This window comes from Solanum lycopersicum, chromosome 11, assembly GCF_036512215.1.
Source record: "Solanum lycopersicum chromosome 11, SLM_r2.1".
In the NCBI taxonomy this organism is placed as follows: domain Eukaryota; kingdom Viridiplantae; phylum Streptophyta; class Magnoliopsida; order Solanales; family Solanaceae; genus Solanum; species Solanum lycopersicum.
Window position 1 is genome coordinate 56,205,539 of NC_090810.1, and position 20,811 is coordinate 56,226,349.

Consider the following 20,811-nt stretch of genomic DNA (forward strand, 5'->3'; position numbering starts at 1 on the left):
CGAGACTGGTACTTAGCGGCTCACGAGCAACATATAGAATAAGGTTGCCCATCACCCGTCGCTCTTTTTTGAAGGCCCTTTCAATTATCTTAATGTACTATAAAGAAATTATATATTTTTAATGCTAGTAAAAATATAATATACCAATTGCATATAGTTCTATCAACAAGAGGTGATTAAACTTTTATGATAGTTATTATTTGTTTATTTTTTGGATAAATGACTAGTCATATAATTTTAATTCTTTCTGTCTTTTAAATAAAAAAATAATATAAGAAATGGTATCATTGGTTTATCGTGAGATTAAATATTAACTATATATAAGTTTTAAAAGTATTTATCCTAAAATTTATTGTAATGTTCCAACACCATATTAGTTTGACAAATATTTGTGATAGTTACTTTTTTGTTGCATAAATAACTACAAAATTTAATTCTTTGTATCTTTCAAATGAAAAAACAAGATAAAAAATGGTATCATTGATTTATAGTGAGATAAAACATTAATTATATAAAAATACTCATCCTAAAATTTGTTGTAACGTTTTGATAAATATTTATGATAATATTTTTTTATTGGATAAATAACTAGCTATATAATTTTAAATTTTTGTTTCTTTCAAATAAAAAAATAAAAAATGATAACACTGATTTTTAGTGAGACAAAATATTAATTATATATACGTTAAAAATATTCATCCTCAAAATTTATGATAATGTTCCAACACCATTATTAAATTGATATTATTGCATAATAATTTATTAAACCTAAAAATAGAGTAATTATTTAACATAAATTTCATTCTAGTGATCATTTGTCCTTTTTATATTATTATATTTTATGATTTTGCTAAATATATTTTTAAGAAAATATTCCCGAGAACTCCTAATTCAGAAAATCCTTAGATTTTAATAAAGAAATCTATTAAATTATATTAAAAAATATTTTCAAGTTTGCATATTTTCAAGTAAATCCCTTAAAAAATCTCAAATCAAATTCACAACAATAAAATCTCCAAATAATTTTTCAAGTAAGAAAATTTCTAAGTAAATCCCCAATAAAATTCATAGAACATGAATCCCAGGTAAGATCACATAAAAAATATGTTTGGATAAATTCTCAAGTAATTATTTGCAAATAAATTTATTAAGGAATTTTCTTGCTAGAAGATAGAAACTTTTTTTTATCATTACTTGTGAATTTACTTATCAAAATTATACTTACAAATTATTTGCCGCAAATAATTTCCCAAGTAAATTTTTTTTGCGAAAATGACACCAAATTTACCCACCAATTTTTATGAAAAATTATTTTTCGCAGGTAAAAAAGTCAATAATTTAGGAATTTCATGTTTCCTCATGAAAATTCGTAGGAAGTTTCTGGAGAAACAATCACAAGTAAAGTTTGCACATAAATTACAGTTTTCTAGTGACAGTTGTGTCTTGTATCAACAAAGGTAATCTATCGAGACACGATGTAATGAACGTTGAGTGATGTATCTAAAAAAAGATAGTGATGTATCAAACAATTGAGTGATGTTTTGAGATGCGATATATCAATATGTTGAGTGATGTCCTCAAAATCCTTAATTTTTAAAAAAAATTATAATTTAAAAAAAATAGAAATATAATATAACTAACTCTTAAAATACTATAAAATTTATATATATCTATACATATTTAATCGATTTGGCTCGAATCGACTTTTAACCAAACCATAAACAACCCTCCCAAATATAAGTTTGGAAAACTTTTTTGATTTTTCTTTTAATAAACCAACCTCCCAAGTCCCATGTCGTTTACTTAGCACCAATATCGAGAAAAACTAAAAGTTGGTTTCTTATTTTTTTTTATTTTTTTTACCAAAATTATGTTATTTTTAAATTCTATGGCCAGTGCAACACTGACCTATCAAATTAGCACATGGAGTTTGTTGTATATATATTTGGCTAAACTTTAAGACTTGTATTCATACATTAAGATAGCTTTTTTAAGTCCTTGTATCAACTTTTTCCTCTTTTATATATACAAAAAAAAAAAAAAGTTAAACATGTTCTTGGCTTGTAACTATTCTTGAAGAGCGAACTATTGTCACTTGACTGTAAGAAGAGGAGTTCGAGTCACGTTACGTTTACCGTGTCATCGTGTATGGAGTTAGAGGTAGCAAGACTAGGTGGTGATATTGAAAAGGGAATAGAGAGTAGTGGAGCCTATTTAATTTGGGAAGATGTAACAGTTGTGTTACCAAAATTTGGAGGAGGAAAAGGACCAACTAAAAGATTACTTAATGGATTAAGTGGTTATGCTGAACCAGGTAGAATTATGGCTATTATGGGTCCTTCTGGCTCTGGAAAATCTACACTTCTTGATACTTTAGCAGGTTTCTCTCTTTCTCTATCTCTACATTTCGTATTTCTCGTTCCGATTCTTTAAAAATATTGATATCTGTGTAGTGTAGTGGTGAATGTAGAACTTTTCTAGGTGGGGTTTGAAAAATAAAAACATAACACGTCGAGTTTGAACTTGACACCAATCTAGAAAATTTTTGAAACTCCTAAATCAGTTAGTCACTCTCTAGGCTTGTATTCAAAGCATTTAATATATATATATGGAAAAATATTCTTTTTTATCTTACACATACATGATAATATTTTGTCGAAGGGGTTTGAGTGAAACCCTTGCAACTCCCTAGATTTGTCTTTACATGTGCGTGTTTGATTCTTTAAAAATCAGGAGCGAAGTCACTTTGTGGTTAGGGATTCATTTGAACCTCCTTTAATGAAGAATTATACTATAAAAATATTATTTAAATTTATTTTTATGTATATATAGTAGATGTCGAACTCTTTTTGATTAGTTCATGCATTTACTTTTTCAGATTTGAAATCTTCTAAGTAAAATTTCTTGCTTTGCCACAATAAAAATAAATAATTAATAGATGCAACAATATTTTTAGAAAATCTATAGAGAAACATAGGTGCAATATGATCATTTTTTCAGCTCTCGATTAGAATCGGATCGATTAATTATATTTTTTTCAAAATTAGAAGAATTTTACATATTAACTCGATTTTATCAACCATTTGTGATTCAAAGCTATCTCTTTACATTTAAAAAAAAAGACAGTTTTTGGTATAAAAAATTAATATAGCTATCCTTTTTCGAACCCAACATAGGGATCGTGGATGGATGGATGCTTATCCATAAATCATAATAAATGTGTAAGTATGGACATATTTGATTATTTTCATAGTCATATATATTATCGAAAGTTGAAAATAAAAATTATCAATAGAAAAGGTCATTTTTTAGATGAATTAAAAATAAAAATAACTAAATAAATTAAAATATATGGTATATATGATGACTTTGATAATTCATAATAGTACTAAAGCAGATTCATTTACAACATTTAAAGAAGACTTCTTTTTAAAATTCATTCACTATAAATATTGAATGGGTGTAAGAAATTACATATAAGTAAAATGAAATATGGGATTTATATATTGTAGGATTTCAAGTGATAAATATTAATATATATACAATTATATATGTTGATAATAATGTATTTTTTAATTAGATATTGCATGTTACTATTTTAATTTCCAGATTATCATATATAGCTTGTTTCTACGAGCTAGTTTGTATTTTTTTTGGTCAACTTAATTACTTTGACCCAGTAACAATTTTATAATATTCTAATTATTTCAAAATACTTTGTCATAATTCGTTGCGTTTTTAAAAAGTTAAATTTACATTAACTTGATCAATATTTTCAAATATATATACTTATCATATGGATGTGGAAAAAAAAAGTAACTTACACTATATTTGTATAATTTTTTTTATCTAAAATATGGAATTAGTCTAAATCAATTTAGCTTTAAATATTAGTCATTAAATTAATTTTCGGTGAGTGAAAAGTGACAATTATTTTTTGGAACAAAACAAATATTATCGATATATATTGTTTATAGTAGGGGTTCAAATCGATCGATAAATCAAATCAAAAAAATGTCATTAATTTATTGATATTGGGTCATTAAGTTAAAGAATTTTCAATGGGTTTTATTTAAAAAAAATGACTAGTTATCGATTCTGTTTTGATTTTTAATTTTGGATAACCAATAACATTGTATCAATTTATTATTTTACCCCTCCATAAATATCAAATATTCATCTCAGTACCATACATGTTACTGTATTTGCTAAAAAGTCTTCAATTCACACTCCCACACATCACACAATCACTTTGAGTCACGATATTATATTATACAAAACATTAAAATTTAAAGTAAGAATCTAACTATTGTTTCTATATCATAAGTATTTTATAAAGTTACATTATTGTCTGATCACATTAAATTACTGAAAAAAATCATATATTTATTCTATGAATATTGTTTTATTGGTTAAATCAAATTTTTTAAATTAAAAACTAAAACCGATAAATCCAAAACTAATATAATAAAGAATATATTATTAATTTAAAACATGATTATATAGCCAAAGGAAATAGACCGCACCTAAAATCATCCTAAACACTACTAACATAACTTATTTAAAAATTAAAAATTAATAAATCAAATCGATCGATACACAACCCTAGTAAATTACTAACCATTTCAAGGACACAAGATAGCATGGCATTGAGTCCTCTTGTCATTGGAAATTAATGAATTGAATCATCACAAATGTTTTGTATACTATAATATAGATCATTTATTCTGTTCATTATACACTTGGAAACTTTAAAATGGGATATTAATAAAGACATTAATATGTGATATTTATTGTTATCTCTGACTGGTAGTATGGAGGTAGATAGAAAGTGATAAATAAGGCATTATTGATGCAGTTGCTCACCTAATTAATATTTTCGCCCGTTTCAATTTATTTATTTTATTTTTTAAAAATAAATATTTACTTTAATAATTATTTAATTCTATTTTTTTACTTAATATATTTATAATGATAAAATTAAACAATATTTTTTGATAATAATATAATTTTTATTTAAAATTATAAAATTTAAAAATCTTTTTTTAAAATTTCGTATCGAATTAAAATGAATAAATTGAGATTGGATGGAGACCAAATTGTAAATTATCATGTAGCTATAGATCCCTATCCTATGCGTATAATACTAAATTAATACTATTGTATTTATTTCCATTTGCCTATTATCCTATACGTATTTAAGTCACATTTTTTAATAAAAAATTAAGGTTCATATGAAATATTTATATTATTCTCAATTTATAACATATTTTTTTTTGTTAGTCGGTCTTAAAAAATAACATTTTTAGATTTATTATTTTTTTCGTTTCATATTACTTAATCTCCATATAAAAATAATTATTTCAATTTAATGAAATTAAGAGAACTTTATCATTCTTTTTTCTTTCGAAAAAAGGTCAAAAATATCCTTAAACTATCAGAAATAGCTCAAATATACCCTTGAAGTATATTTCGGCTCATATATACCCTTACCGTCAAACTATGAGGTCAAAAATACCCTTCATTAACAGAATCAGTTAAATGTCACTTAGATGCCATGTGGATGTCACATGGCATGCCACATAAACCAATAGAGGTTCCACTGATGTCACGTAGACTAATAAACTTATCCCTATTTCATCCAATTTTCTTCATTTTCCGTAGAATTTAGAAACGATTTCACTGAATTACATAGAACCCCTTTTCCTCATTTCTCCATTTCCTTAGAACGATTTCACAAAATACATAAGTTCTAAGGGAAAGGGGTTTTATGTTCTTCAGTGAAGTCGTTTCTAAATTCTAAGGGAAAGAGGAAATTGGGGGAAATTAGGGATAAGTTTATTAGTCTACGTGGCATGAGTGGAACTCTATTGGCTTATGTGGCATGTCATGTGACATTCACATGGCATTTAAGTGATATTTAACCGATTCTGTTAATAAAAAGAGTATTTTTGACCCTATAGTTTGAGGAAAAAGGTAATTTTAAGCCGAAATATAGTTTAAAGATATATTTAAGCTATTTAGAATAATTTAAAGATGTTTTTGACCCTTTTTCATTTTCCTTTTTACCTTTAAAATAGGTATATAAAGTAAATAGCAATCATTAACAAGATTAGTTTAATAAAATAATTTTTTATTTTTTTAAAAAAAGTTAGAGGATGTAACAGGTCAACAAACACCAAGTGGTCGATACTCTATAAAAGCATAGGGAGTAACTATTTATTTTGAAACTTACTCTTTGATCCTTAATTATTGAGATATTTAATATCCTTAATTCTATGATCTATATAAGATCAAAAATTCCAAATATGTTATCGTACTAATATTGAATTCTCCGAAAAAAAATTATACAACTTTTAAAGAATTTAACAACAATGTTTTAGAAAAAAATCGAACAACATAGTATAGATGATAATATTAAAAAGTCTCAAATCGATAAAGTGATAAGAAATTGATCTCCTTATATGGACTTAGATAAACTTCTCTCAAGAACTAGCTTTTGAGATTGAGTTAGATCCAAGTGTCATATTTTTACATTATATCATAGTCATGTTTATCACAATTGTTGTTCACCGATTTATAAGTGTTTCACGCACATGTTGAGATCTGGTCATGCGGGGAGTGTTAAGAAGTTCCACATTAATAGAAAGATGAAACATTGGTCTCCTTGTATGAACTTGAATAAACCTCCCTCATGAGCTGGTCTTTGAGGTTGAGTTAGGCTCAAGTGTCATGTCTTTATAAATAATACTGAAATTAAGGTATAAACCTCTCTTCAACCGTCATCCTTGATTCGGCCCCCCTTATAAATCTTTAGATGTGATTTAGTGATCAATAAAAATACGAAAAATGAATTAAATGATAATTGTAATTTGTTTGATTTAACAGGCAGACTCTCAGCCAATCTTGTCATGACTGGAAATATTCTTCTCAATGGAAAAAAGAGAAGGCTTGACCATGGTGTTGTTGTAAGTTCTCTACTCCAAATTAGCTTCATATTATATTTAGGAACAATTATCTTGATTTTCTTTTAATTTTTTTTTTAAAAAATTATAAATATCATTTTGAATGACAACTTTTTTAAAAAAATTTAATTACCCTTAATAGTGTTATTATTATTATTTACATCAATTATGAACTGAAGTTATGATTAATTATAGTAATACTACACTAATATCGTAAATAACTATGTATTATCTCCTTCTCAAATTATTTTTCCTTATATTAAAAATAGGTGACTCAAATTATTGGTCATTTTAAAAGCTTAAAGACAATTAATTAGTTTATCGACTCTTTATCATCATCGGTCCTAATTGTTCTTGAATACTACAAACATGTATATTCATTGAAGAAAAATTGTATCTTAAAACATAAAATAATAATATAGTCAAAATTCCCTCTTAATTAATATCTTCTTCCACACACGTGTGTAAAAGATAAATAATTTGAGACAAATAAAGTAATTACGTTATTAATGGAGTAGTTATAATGATACTTTTCAATGTGTATATTATATATATGTTTTTTACACGATGTGTATATATAAGTTGATACTATGACTAATAAATATTTGCGATTACATGTTATTATACCAGGCTTATGTGACACAAGAAGATATACTAATGGGAACTCTCTCAGTAAGAGAAACTATTCAATACTCAGCTCAATTAAGGCTTCCAAGCAACATGAGTACAGATGAAGTAAATGAGATTGTAAACAATGTTATAATAGAAATGGGATTAGAAGATTGTGCACAAAATTTGATTGGTAATTGGCATTTAAGAGGAATAAGTGGTGGTGAAAAAAAGAGATTAAGTATTGCACTTGAAATAATAACACAACCACAACTATTATTTCTTGATGAACCTACAAGTGGACTTGATAGTGCTTCTGCCTATTTTGTTGTTCAACTACTTAAGAATATTGCATGTGGTGAAAATGGAAGGACTATAATATGCTCTATTCATCAACCAAGTAGTGAAGTTTTTGCACTATTTGATGACCTTTTCTTGCTATCTTCTGGTGAAACTATATATTTTGGAGAAGCTAAATTGGCAGTAGAGGTAAGACAAAGTTTATAAGTTGATCAGACTGATTTATACGTATTTTAGCTTATTTGCGTGTTTGATAAATATCTAAAGTGCTTATAAGTCAGAAGTTGACTTGATTATTCATAACTTATGACTTTTCCCGCTTATAAACACTTTTGATTTGGTCAAGTCTTTTTTTGATTATTTTCTTATTACTCTTTCTGTTCTATTTTACGTGGCACTTTTCGGATTTCGAGATTCAAACAAGTCTATTTTGATGGTAAATTTTTGATAGATCTTTTTAGCATTTTGAATTATCAAATTATTGTGACTTATAGTACTTTTTACACAGTTTACAAATATATAAATTTCATTTTTATTAAATTCTAACGTTCCTCTTTTTCTTTATAAAGATACTTTTAAATTCATATTTTTGGTTAAAAAAAAACAAAATTAAGGATATCTTAATCATTTTAACAAAAAAATATAATGTATAAGTTTTTTTTTCAAATACATTAATTGCTTCTTCTTTTTTATTTTTTTGGAGTTTTACTAAACACTTAATTATTTAGTTATAAAATAAAATTTAATTTGTTTGATTATGTATTTGCAGTTTTTTGGTGATTCAGGATTTGCATGTCCAACTAGAAGAAATCCTGCTGACCATTTTCTTCGTTGCATTAATTCAGACTTTGATGATGTTACTGCCACTTTAATAGGATCAAGGAGAATAAATGTATGTATGGTACTCCGTTTATCTATTTTTATTTATTATGTTGCGATTTTCAAAAGTTAATTTGATAATATTACTGTCACTTTAATAGGATCAAGGAGAATAAATGTATGTATGACACTCCATCTGTTCATTTTATTTATCATGTTGTGATTTTCGAAAGTTAATTTGATAATGTTACTGTCACTTTAATAGGATCAAGGAGAATAAATGTATGTATGGTACTCCGTCTATCTATTTTCATTTATCATGTTGCGATTTTCAAAAAAGTTAATTTGATAATGTTATTGTCACTTTAATAGAATCAAGGAGAATAAATGTATGTATGACACTCAGTCTGTTCATTTTTATTTGTCATCTTGTAATTTTCGAAAGTTAATTTGATAATGTGACTGCCACTTTAATAGGATCAAGGAGAATAAATGTATGTATGATACTCTGTCTATCTATTTTAATCTATCATGTTGCGATTTTCAAAAGTCAATTTGATGATGTTATTTCCGTATAAATGTACGTATATGCTATAATAAGTTGCACATTCAATTACAGTTGTCATTGTACAGTTTATTTCTCAAGAAGCGACAAGTAAAAAACTAAACGAAGTAGATAATATTGTTTGATTTATGTTCTTTGTAAAAATGCAGGATATGAAAGAGTCATCAAGTTCACTAATTTATTTGCCAACATCAGAGTGTAGAGTAAAGCTTATTCAAAATTACAAATATTCAAACCATAAATTGAGGACAAAAGCTAGAGTTCGACAACTCGCAAATATTGTAAGTTTTTCTTCCCCTTCTTTATATTATAATTCATAAATAATGATAATTGGGAAAATTACGCATATAAGTAAATATATACTAGTAAATTAGTTAACATAGATAGAGTTTACCTAAATTACAATTCACCATCTACTTTAGCTATAATTACGCGGCTCAATTTTATTTTTTTTTAATGATTCGCACGTTTGTATAATTCAGAATTTGTATGATATAATTTGTATAATTATTTACACTTCTACTAATTATAATTGTATAAATTCGTCATTTCGAGTTTATACAAAAATAACTGAATTATATAAACATGTGAATTATACAAATCCACAAACTATACGAACGAGATATCTTAAACGTATGGTAGCTACAACCCGTAAGGCCAACCACTACATAAGTCGCCATCCGTCCAAATATGCAAACTATAGTTATGAAACATAATTAAATTTATCATAGTGGCTATTCGCGAAAGTTTCCCGATATATATCAGTGTCCAAATTTGAAATAATACAAATGAATATGTTTTGTATATTAACAAGAAATATACCTATTATGTATATAATTAATGTATATGTTTTGTATATTTTGATTAGCACATGTAATTATTTTTAGCTGACAAGACAAAAACCATGAATACTTTTGTATCTATCCAAATTATAGTTTTGTATAAAAAATTTATAGTATTGATTCTTGGTCGTACTATCAAAATTATTATCTATGAAACTATATTGACTTAGAAAATATTGTCTTTTAAGTTGCAAGATCAAATATATATATAGCAAATCTTAAGTGGTGATTAATTTTTTGTTTTTCAGAAAGATATTGTATTTAAAGAAAGTGGAGGGAGCCAAGCAAGTTGGTTTAAGCAATTGTGTACATTAATAAAGAGATCATTGAAGAATATGAGTAGAGATTTTGGTTATTATTGGTTGAGGATTATAGTGTATATTATATTATCTATTAGTGTTGGTACTGTTTTCTATGATGTTGGAACTGGACATAATGCTGTAATTGCAAGGGGTGCTTGTGGTGGATTCATTTCTGGCTTCATGACTTTTATGTCCATTGGAGGTTTCCCATCTTTCATTGAAGAAATGAAGGTAAATTCATATATTTTATTTTATTTTGGCATAATATATAAGCGTAATTTTTAACTTGGCTTCAACTGATATTTTGTGTCCTCTAATTTTGGATGTGCACAAGTCAGGGGGCAGACCTTAAAGTCTGGATACGGATTCCGTTGAACCTAGTAACTTTGGCTCAAATAGTGTATATGTATTAAGGATGTTTATTAGATATGTGTACAAACATTAAGGTTATGAGTTAAACCCTAATTATTAACGGTTGAAATCGTCGTTATAAAATTCAAAACTCATAGGTTATATGATTCTGGCTTCACATCTGGCATAAGTTGACATTTAAACATGTATAAAGTTGAACAAGTAGACACACATCTCTTACATGTCATGATAATATATATGTTTTCTATATGGTATAATACAAGTCAGTTCGAGTGTATCTCACGTGAATTGTCACTATTTGCAGATATTTGAGAAAGAAAGGAAGAGTAGACACTATGGTGTTGGTGTATTCATTCTTTCAAATTTCATTTCATCATTCCCATTCCTAGTTTTTATGTCTATGAGCTCAGCAGCCATTACATATAGCCTAGTGAAGTTTCACCCTGGCTTCTTCCATTTTTTGTATGCTGCCATTGTTCTCTTAAGCTCAATAACTGTTGTTGAAAGTTGCATGATGGTTGTGGCTTGCTTTGTTCCAAATTTCACCATGGGCCTTGTTGTTGGTGCTGGAATTCTTGTAAGTATCAACTATCCCATCTTACTTTCATGAATAATGTATTAGTCTATATTGATTTTCACCGACTCGTCAATAAATTTCATTTAGACATTCTAACTACAACATATTTCGTCACTAAATTTTGTTTAGACATGCTAACTACAACATCTTTCAATTGAATGAAATCTTTGTGTCAATCCTTACTTTGATACTCATGTAGATTTATGTATGATTACCTTTATAGGATATAAACAATATTACATCCGTTTCAATTTGTCTAATCATATTTTCTTTTTTAGCCAGTCTAAAAAAAATGAGAAAAGGGTCTGAGAAATACTTCAGCTTTGATCGAAATTGTTGTTGTGATACTAAATGTTATGGAGGACCTTTTACCCTGTGTATTTTAAAGGTATATATGTATCAACATAGACACATTACTATTTATAATGATGCAATATTTATGATATCCAAGTGAACACATATACACCTTTAAAATATACTATTACATAGTCGAGGGGGTAAAAAGTCATTTCCAAAGTTAGGTATTGTTTCAATATTTTCGATCAAAATTTAAATATATTTTAGATATTTTTCCTAAAAAGAATCGACACTTTTTTTATTCAATTAACTTTAATATCTTGTATTTAACCTTAATAAAATGATTTGTCTTAAAATGAATTTGTGTATGCAGGGACTTATGATGGCATCAGCTGGTTTTTTCAGGCTAATGCCTGATCTTCCAAAAGTCTTTTGGAGATACCCTATTTCATATATCAATTACATGGCATGGGGCTTACAGGTAAAATCTCTGTGTCCAAAAAATTATACAATTAACTTCTCTAAGTACACACATGTCCTACATAATATAAGACACGTAAGACGTTATTGTAGGATACAAAATTGTCATGCAGGGTGTCATGTAAGACTACAAATATGTCCATTCAATTTTGTACAAGTTTAAGTGCCTACATGACATAATACATGTAAGATGCAATGTAGGACACAAAATTTTCACGTAAGGTGCCATGTAAGACGACGAATATGTCCATTCAATTTTATACAAGTTTAAGTGCCTACATGACATAACAAACGTAAAACGACATATAGGACACAAAATTGTCATGTAGGGCGTCATGTAAGACGACGAATGTGTCCATTCAATTTTATACAATGCTTACTTGTGCAAACCCAAAGTTAAAAAGGTCATAGTTTTCAACTGACGCCAAGTTAAGGGTCATGCTTACGTATGATAAAAATAGTATATTACCTTGAGAGTTTTACACAATTTTTTATTTTTTTTTGAAAAATGACAGGGTGCATACAAGAATGATTTAATAGGACTAGAGTTTGACCCTGTAATGCCAGGTGAACAAATGAAGAAGAAGATGAAAGGTGAAGAAATCATCAGCTCAGTTCTTGGGTTTTCAATAAAACACTCCAAATGGTGTGATTTGGGTGTTGTAATAGCAATTCTCATATCATATAGATTGCTTTTCTACATTATTCTTAAGCTAAAAGAAAAAGCTTTACCAATTTTACACACATTATACACACAAACAACTCTTCAACATCTTAGTAAAAGACCTTCTTTTAGGATAACACCACCTTTTCCATCAAAAAGATATAATCATATCCACTCATTGTCTTCTCAACAACACCTTGATTCCCCACTTCATTAGGGTTCAGTAGAAGTTTCGGTGAAAATCTACAAAGACAGTTGTCTGAAGTGTAAGGGGTAAACTCGGATTTGAATATCCCGATATAAATGTTCTCAAGATAGACCATAATGGTCAATGTAAAACAACATATTATTTTCCTGGTGATTCATCTATTGAACTTTTAAGATGTTATAAGTTTTATGTGTTGCCGATGTAAACAAATATATTTACAAAATAATTAGCTAGACAACTTGAGTAATACACATTCATGAAATCCGCAAATTTTACCCCTATCTTTTAATCTCGAGTTTTCACTAGCCTAATGAACTTGTGTTTTGATACCATCAGTATTTGAAAAAATTGCAATAGTATCCTCTCTTATCAACACTAGCGAATTCATAATTTAGACTCGGCGAATTCTAGTTTTTATATATGTTTCAACTTTAACGACATACGTAGTTCGAGCTAGAAATAATAGATGGAAACATGTTAGCATCATAAATAGATTCTTTTAGATACCCATCATCAAAGATAAAACAAACAAGTTTTAGATACCCATCATCAAAGATAAAACAAACAAGGGTTAGTGTCCAAGCCAACTTTCGTGCAGCTGGACTAATTTCACGAGGTATCTATCACCTCCCACTAGCAACAGGTACCAAGTAACGCTGTCAACAAAGGATCATAATAGAAGAAAACCTAGAATTGCATTCATCTCTACCTTTTGTGCAGTTAGATAAGGTGAATATGAAGGATGATACTTTTGGGGTGACAAAATGGGTTAAATTCATTCTCTATTCATTTTAAATATATTGGTTATCTAAATATTTTCAAGTAGATTAGTCCATCATAAAATATGCATAGTTCATGGGTAATTGCATTTTACTTAAATTATATGTTCACCATAAAAATAGATGTCTATTTTTTAGTCCAATTTGAAAAATCAACAAATAATTTATCACTTAATTTTGAATTTACCCTTGCTATATTTCTCCTTTCATCTTTTCCATTTTTTTATTATTTCCTCTTGTTTGTTCTCCTGACAAAACAATAATTGCTATCAAAGTCATTTTCTTGAGAAGAGATGAATTTCGAAAATAATTTTCACAAATAAATAGTGAAAATTACAAACTACAAATTGTGAGAATGAAAAATTATTTTGACCTTTGGGAAGTCGTGTGATAATATTATGAAGTTCATTTGATATCAAACTCCAACCATAGCCCAAATCAAGAGTCAAAATAAAAAGAAAACCAAGGAGTACTCGAAAATTTGTTGCTATCTCAACAACTATTTTAAAGAGAATTATGTCTCTCGTATCACCAAAAGATATTTGCGATTATTTAAAGACGGTGTTAGAGATGAAAAAAGTATGAGGTATGAAGATATTAAATTGAACGACAAAGTTCAAATTACAGAGAATGAAAGAGTGTGAGAGAGTACTCAAACAAAACAAATTATTTGGCATTGAATTTAAGATTCAATAATTGTTGGAAAAATCTTGTAATAGTGTGCCTGAGACATATATAAATTTTCAAGAGTTATCCAAAACTACTCTTCTCATAACTATGTATTTCTAAAGAAAAACAACGGCAAAATTTCATGAATAACATGGAATCAAGCTGTGTTCATTTCTAGCAAGTTCATGTCCTCGCGTTCTAAATGACACATACATAGAAAATCTGACCACCCTCACAAGTTAGGGTCCCCTCCTCTCGAATCCAATCGAAAAAAGGTGTAATTTTAAGTGGAACTATAGGAATCACGCAACCTCTATCACTTCTGATGAATATAAGAATCTAGACTCACCTTTTACGATAGTGTTGGTACTCACTCTATTATCACAGATTCCGTCACCACCGCAAATCTATCCACCTTCCCTCCCTCTTCTTCCTCTTTATTCTTCATAGTGACCATCTCCTACTCCTCTTCCTTAAACAACCATCACCATCACTACCTCCTCAAGTTAGACCGTCGCTTGGCCGCCACCCTCTCTTTCTTCCAACCACCTCTTTTTACCCTCTATTTGTTTTTTTTTCCTTGTGGAATATCTTGTCTTCTATTTTACACACCTCTTCATTTTTATTTTTTTTTGGCTTACATGTATTTTTCTGATTGGTGTTATTTAGAGCTACCAACCTAAGGGGAGAAATCTATTTCCTCGGCTAGCTCCTTGTCTAGTAGCCAAGAAAAAGAGAGCTACAATATTCAAGTTGTTGAATAATTTAGGATAGAAACGAACCATAGAAGAGAGTCTCAATAAGATAAGTTAAGGTCTGTAACTATAGCGGTCACTCATTGGTCTTAACCTCAAGTGTTTACTTCAATGAGTCCAAGTCAGTCTTTATGGATGAGAAATCAAGAGGCTCAAAATTATAGTATCGATACGGAGTAATAGTTCAACATTACTTGGATGGGAAATCTATAGATCATAATAGTTCAACAACCTCTCTAACTAAAACCCAATACAATTTCACTTCAAGGTGCAAACAAAGAAGAAAAAAAAGGAAAGAGCTCCGCTCGATTGGCCTTCCTACGCTGATAGGGCAATAAATACTACAGCAAGAATTATGAAACCATATTCCAAGAAGCATTTATAAATAAAAAGAACATGCAAAAGCACGTCCTACTTCAATCAACGAACTAATCATAAAACAATAAAAAGATTTAGTGTAGCATATAATTTGAATGTAAACTACATCCAATTATCGCATAATGGCATATCTAGAGTCCATCAAAATTATATTCTAGAAAACAGCCCTTGGATCTGTAATACTTTCTAACTTCTTTTCATTGCTAATAGAGTCTAAGTATATATACCATACCTTTATTCGCACTTCTCTTTTGAATTTCTTTATGTAGCCTCAAAAGTCAAAACTATCTATACGGTGTGTCCCCTTAAATACCACAACTATCGAACTGTGGCAACCACATGTTTGTGCATCAACGGTTACAAAAATAACAAAATAAATCCACATGAACCATATCCAACTATGCTAGTGCTTCCTAGCTCAAAACCAAAGGAGCACAATTAATATGATAGGACATGAGGGTCAAGCAACAGATCACAGCAGTAACCACTAAATTCATCAACTGAAAACTTTTCATCAGAGAGCACATTTCTCTAGCAGAGAACATCTAATAAAGACTAGAATCAGGGTCAACCAACTACAAGAAGTCAATAACAAAGCAAAACTGTACAGCAGGCTACCCAAATGACTGTGATCATCCATTCTCTAGCACTCAGTAGTTTACCACTTACAAAAGTTGGAACAACCAAGGATACCACACCAAGTACTACTCTTACATTCTATTTACAAAAAGCTGAAACATAACCAACCTGAGTGCAATGCTCAAGCTTAGCTAATCATTTCAGCAGCTTCTCCAATTTTATTTACATGTTCGTTTACCACTTTGAGCATGGGGCACATCCTAGTTGAATGCCATGAATTACCTGTAATCAGAAAGTCAAATCATGTTCAATCTGCCAAGATAGCTTGCATCATATTCAATCTACTGACATAGAACCATCCATCTCATATCAGAACCAGCCGTTAAACAAGATGGAGTTAGGAAGATGCAACTGCTAGTTAAGTTAGTTGTTTTTCTCTTCCTAAACCATCTTTGATCAAAACTTGCAAGCAAAACAGAACCAAAAAAAAAAACATCAACTACTTTTTTTCTTCATGGAAAAACATAAACTTGCTTTAGAATAAAAGAGATGGATTCAGCCGCAATGATAATAACTGAAGCTGTCAATTGAATAAATAAATTCAATGTTTTTCAATTTTTAGGAAGAATCCTTTACAAGGTTTGACCGTCACACCACAGCCTAAGTCAGTAAATCAGCAAATTACAGTGAAAATCTGGGTCAAACAATGGGTATTCTGTGTATTGGTCAACATGGTAAAAGACAAATAGCTAACTCTTTTGCTCATTGGACACACCATTCTCAACTCTTCCATCGAAACCATGATAAGGAACTTCAACCATTGGTTTTGGAACAGAGCGCCCAGCAAAATCTTCAGGAAAGCATTCAAAGTCCGGGCCGAAGTTGAACTTCACAGTGCAATTAGGTTGGTCAGGAAGTGTATACATTGAAGCAGCAGGATAGTAACGACCACCATAAAGATCTTTGAAAGCAACACCTTGACAAACTCCATTTTTGAAGAAAGATATCTCACTCCCTGCTCAGAGAAAATGCAAGATTTTGTACACGGCTTAATGAACATGACAATTTGAGAATAAAAGAGTAAGAATTCGCCATACACAAGGAAACAGGGTTACTAACTTTTTCAACAATGATTTCCCAAGAGATGCCTTTACAGAAATATTTTCGAAAGACAATCGTCTTACTCAGCATTTCGGTGTCGAGAAAATGAAGTGAAATAGAGTTTGAATATTGCACTAAAGGAGATAACTCATTGAGATGGTTAGCACACACATATATACAAAGGATATAGTACACAAACCTAACCAAAAAACCATTTCCCTCACCTGCACATCCCAATTCGCCAGTCCCTCACATGATCTTCGCTACTACTCCTTACACACATTATATAACACACACTCTTGCACAATTTTAAAAAATGACCCACAACTCACACACAACGAAATAATACAAAGCAAAAAAAAAAAGAGGAGGGGGGGGGGGGAATTAGAGAATAGATAGAATTAAAAAAACAAAGGCAAGAAAGAGGGACGAAAAAAAACCAAGAGCTGGAGAGGAAAAAATATAGGGAGCAATTTAGGAGTTCTGGAGAAAGAGTTTTTGAAAATCAAGTCAAGGTCTGTTCGCGGTTTCGAGTCATTGGACATGAAAGTTAGTTGTTGTTAACTTTGCAAATCAGTATATCGTAGCATCTTTCTTGTTGCGAAATAATATTCACAAAAAGGCAAGCTCAATCTTTCTTTGCATAGTTTTCAATGTCAGGATTGCGTTAGACTTAATTACAATAATCATAGTTGTTCAGATCTCAAGTGTTTCTGACTTGGTTATCATTCTTCAGCATTATTAACTAAGTTATGTTCAGATTTTGTTTTCTTTAGATTTAGAGTAAAATTGGTGTGATAGGTGATTATTTCTTATGGGCAAATATGTTTATATGTCAATATTGTAATATATATTGTTGGCAAAATGATCTAGTGACCCTTATACTTGTATGAGCCCTTATACTTGTACGAGCTTGTATTGTGGACCCTTATACTTTAACCTTTACCACTTGAACTCTTAAACTCAATCAAAAGAAGATTTTTAAACCACTCCTACCATGTGTGTAGTGCAGTCTATCTATTCATCAACTATTTTTAAATAATTGACATGTCCTAATTATATTCATAAACTATTTTAAAAAAATTATTAATTAGAAATATTAATAATAGCTTAAATAATCTTCTTCATTGTTGATAACCTAAGCGCGACCATCTTCCTCTTCTCCTCTCCCCACTTCCATCGTGAAACAGAGGTTAACACCATCAAAGGAAGCCGCCGCCGCCGCCACCTATACTCTCTTCCTCACCATCTTCATCTCCGCTGCACACCCTTGCCATTTTCCTTTCCTCATTCCCCGACCTGCACATAATCAGCAGCCCTAAGCCGCCGCACCACCAGCTCCAACCGGCAAACCTCTTCGTCTACGTGACCAACTCCTTGCACCCTTACTCGCCTCATCTCCTCTCTACCGTCTTCCTTTCTCCGAACCGCCAACGACCCCCATATGAACCACTATGGACCCCTTCTTCTCTCCATCTTCTCTAGCGTACCAGGATGCCACCAGCACCCCCTCGCTGCTTCCGTTCTGACGAAAAAGGGACCAGCGCGGCTTCTCACTCTCACTCTACTGTTTGGCGAGCACACTCAACAATGAAGAAGACGATTTCTTAATTTTTTATTTTTTTTCAATTTAATATTTTATAATTTTAATTTTTTAAAATTTAAATATGATATCACTCACTTGTTGAAGCGTGTAGTCATACACTCTTGCCAATTCAGACATCTTAATGCCGCATATGCTTAGCCAACGACCACATGGGTTCAATACCCGCATAAAACTAAACCATTTCCAAAACCCGCCAACTTTTCTTACTCATTAGCAATCAGCTTCTGAAACAACAGCAATCTATAAATACCAAAGCATCAGATCCTCATGTACCTATGTCATCCAAATTACTCTTATTTCGATCATCTTCAAGTTTTTAAAGATCATTTCAAGCAGCACTCGGCATAAAAATTGTATCTTTATAAAAACAACAGCAAGAAAATTTGAATAAAGTGGAACAATTAAGCTAGTTGTCAGTGACATACCAGGAATTATTTTAGGAGGATCTTCTTTAGGATCAGCTGCACACATATATCTCTGTCCCTTATACCAAACAAGCCGAGGCGGTTTTGGGGCATATTGAGCACCTTCAGGCAAATTGATATACAAGCCAATAACATCACCTTCTCCATATCCTTCTTCCCCGTATTTCTCCCTTAATGCTTTATGAATCTTGCTACCATCAATATCTCTATAACCAAAACTATTCCCATCATATCCAACAGGTGCTTGCAAATCCCCTTTATCTGTTGACCACCCAAGTCGTGTATGCCCTGTGTCACCTAATTTCACTACCTTAATCTCGAAATACCATGCTCCTTCTAACACCCCTCTTGTTGCTCTCACCATCCTATAACCTTTTGTACTTCCTGCAGTTAATCTATCTTCACTTACATCAACTTTTTCTGCTTTGTAAACCTTTGAAAGACAGATTTTTACATCTGGGCTATCATCATTTTTGTCTGGAAACCTTGGAATTGGTATAATGTAAACTTTGTCTTCTGCTTCCTGTTCTGGAACGACTCCATTTTTCTTTCCATTGCTTTTTTGGTTGCTAGTGTTGTTCTTGTTCTTCTTCTTCCCTTTTCTCGAACTGGATTTCGTCCAAAGGTTGTTATTGTTGTTTTTCTTCTTCGATTTTGATTTTGCCTTCTTCTTGCTACCAGACGACGCCATTCCCTTAGCGGTTGCAGGTGTTGACAAGGGTAATTTCGCCAAATCTTCTTCTTCTTCTTTTTCTATTTTTGGTGATTCTAGGGTTAAACTGGATAGTTGTTTCTGCTTCTTCGGCGGTGGCTCATCAACTTCCTCCTCTTCTTCCTCCTCATCCTCCTCTTCATCATCGTTATCTTCTTCCAATTTGGTGGATTTCAATGGACTTTTCGGGTCGGCAGATGGTACATCGGATTCAGGTTCTGGAGTATCCACACTGCCTTTTTTTGCAACTTCCTGCAGAACTTCCTCAAGGGTCACCGGAGCTTCGACGGCGGATAACGGAGCAGGGTCGGCGGTAATTTCCTCTTCTTCTTCGTCTTGGTAAGTAGCCATGAGATTCTCCATTGTTAGGATTTGAGAGGAATGTGTATGGGCTTTCAATATATATAGTGCGGAAAACTTGGCCCAATTATCATGTATTATTAAAGCCCAAACACAAACATTGACATTATATACTTACATACACCAACTAGATATATGAGTGTCATACATCATTGTCAATTTATTGAATTTCAAGTGTCAATTAAATTTTTAAATATATTATTTTTTAAGACATATTATTATCGGTTATAATAAATTATTCCGTTTAAGTTTTTATGTTAATCAATCTTCATTTTTATCATTATTTTTTTTCTTTCTTCTTCACGAATTTCAGTATTAAATGAAATTTAAAATAACAACAGATTAATTTAAGGTTTGTGTTTATTCAATCATTTTTTTAAAATCATATATGCGTGATAGATTTTAACTTATTTTATTTTTTACTTTTTAAAATTTAAGGTAAAATTT

General features: G+C 30.3%; 2 protein-coding genes across 5 annotated transcripts; one reads left to right on the top strand and one right to left on the bottom strand.

The window, feature by feature from the left end:
* Positions 1–1,967: 1,967 nt before the first annotated feature.
* Positions 1,968–13,183, top strand: ABCG27 (ABC transporter G family member 27). The gene is made up of 9 exons (XM_004250874.5): positions 1,968–2,380; positions 6,889–6,968; positions 7,596–8,063; positions 8,644–8,766; positions 9,408–9,539; positions 10,349–10,633; positions 11,079–11,351; positions 12,022–12,129; positions 12,644–13,183. Exons 1-9 carry the CDS (start codon positions 2,149–2,151, stop codon positions 13,007–13,009), a joined length of 2,067 nt encoding a protein of 688 aa, XP_004250922.1. The 5' UTR covers positions 1,968–2,148; the 3' UTR covers positions 13,010–13,183.
* On the bottom strand, positions 10,972–20,463 carry LOC101243859 (protein TRAUCO). Of its 4 annotated transcripts, none has more exons than XM_069291127.1 (4): positions 19,293–20,463; positions 16,936–17,175; positions 16,329–16,442; positions 10,972–11,371 (listed from the first exon to the last, which is right to left on the bottom strand). In XM_069291127.1, exons 1-3 carry the CDS (start codon positions 20,365–20,367, stop codon positions 16,348–16,350), a joined length of 1,410 nt encoding a protein of 469 aa, XP_069147228.1. In that variant the 5' UTR covers positions 20,368–20,463; the 3' UTR covers positions 10,972–11,371; positions 16,329–16,347. The 4 variants fall into 4 exon arrangements, with proteins under 4 accessions (XP_069147228.1, XP_010313265.1, XP_069147229.1 ...); XM_010314963.4 differs by lacking the exon at positions 10,972–11,371 and adding an exon at positions 12,902–13,035; XM_069291128.1 differs by lacking the exons at positions 10,972–11,371; positions 16,936–17,175 and adding an exon at positions 12,913–13,035.
* Positions 20,464–20,811: the final 348 nt, after the last annotated feature.

What these genes read in the sequence shown, in the direction of transcription:
- ABCG27 (XM_004250874.5), top strand. Translation starts at nt 2,149, where the DNA reads ATGGAGTTAGAGGTAGCAAGACTAGGTGGTGATATTGAAAAGGGAATA. An exon ending in TTCGACAACTCGCAAATATT is followed by an intron (nt 9,540 to 10,348) that starts GTAAGTTTTTCT and finishes TTTGTTTTTCAG; the next exon opens with AAAGATATTGTATTTAAAGA. An exon ending in ACATGGCATGGGGCTTACAG is followed by an intron (nt 12,130 to 12,643) that starts GTAAAATCTCTG and finishes GAAAAATGACAG; the next exon opens with GGTGCATACAAGAATGATTT.
- LOC101243859 (XM_069291127.1), bottom strand. Translation starts at nt 20,367, where the DNA reads ATGGAGAATCTCATGGCTACTTACCAAGACGAAGAAGAAGAGGAAATT. An exon ending in TCCTCCTAAAATAATTCCTG is followed by an intron (nt 17,176 to 19,292) that starts GTATGTCACTGA and finishes TTCTCTGAGCAG; the next exon opens with GGAGTGAGATATCTTTCTTC. An exon ending in CGATGGAAGAGTTGAGAATG is followed by an intron (nt 16,443 to 16,935) that starts GTGTGTCCAATG and finishes TTCTGATTACAG; the next exon opens with GTAATTCATGGCATTCAACT.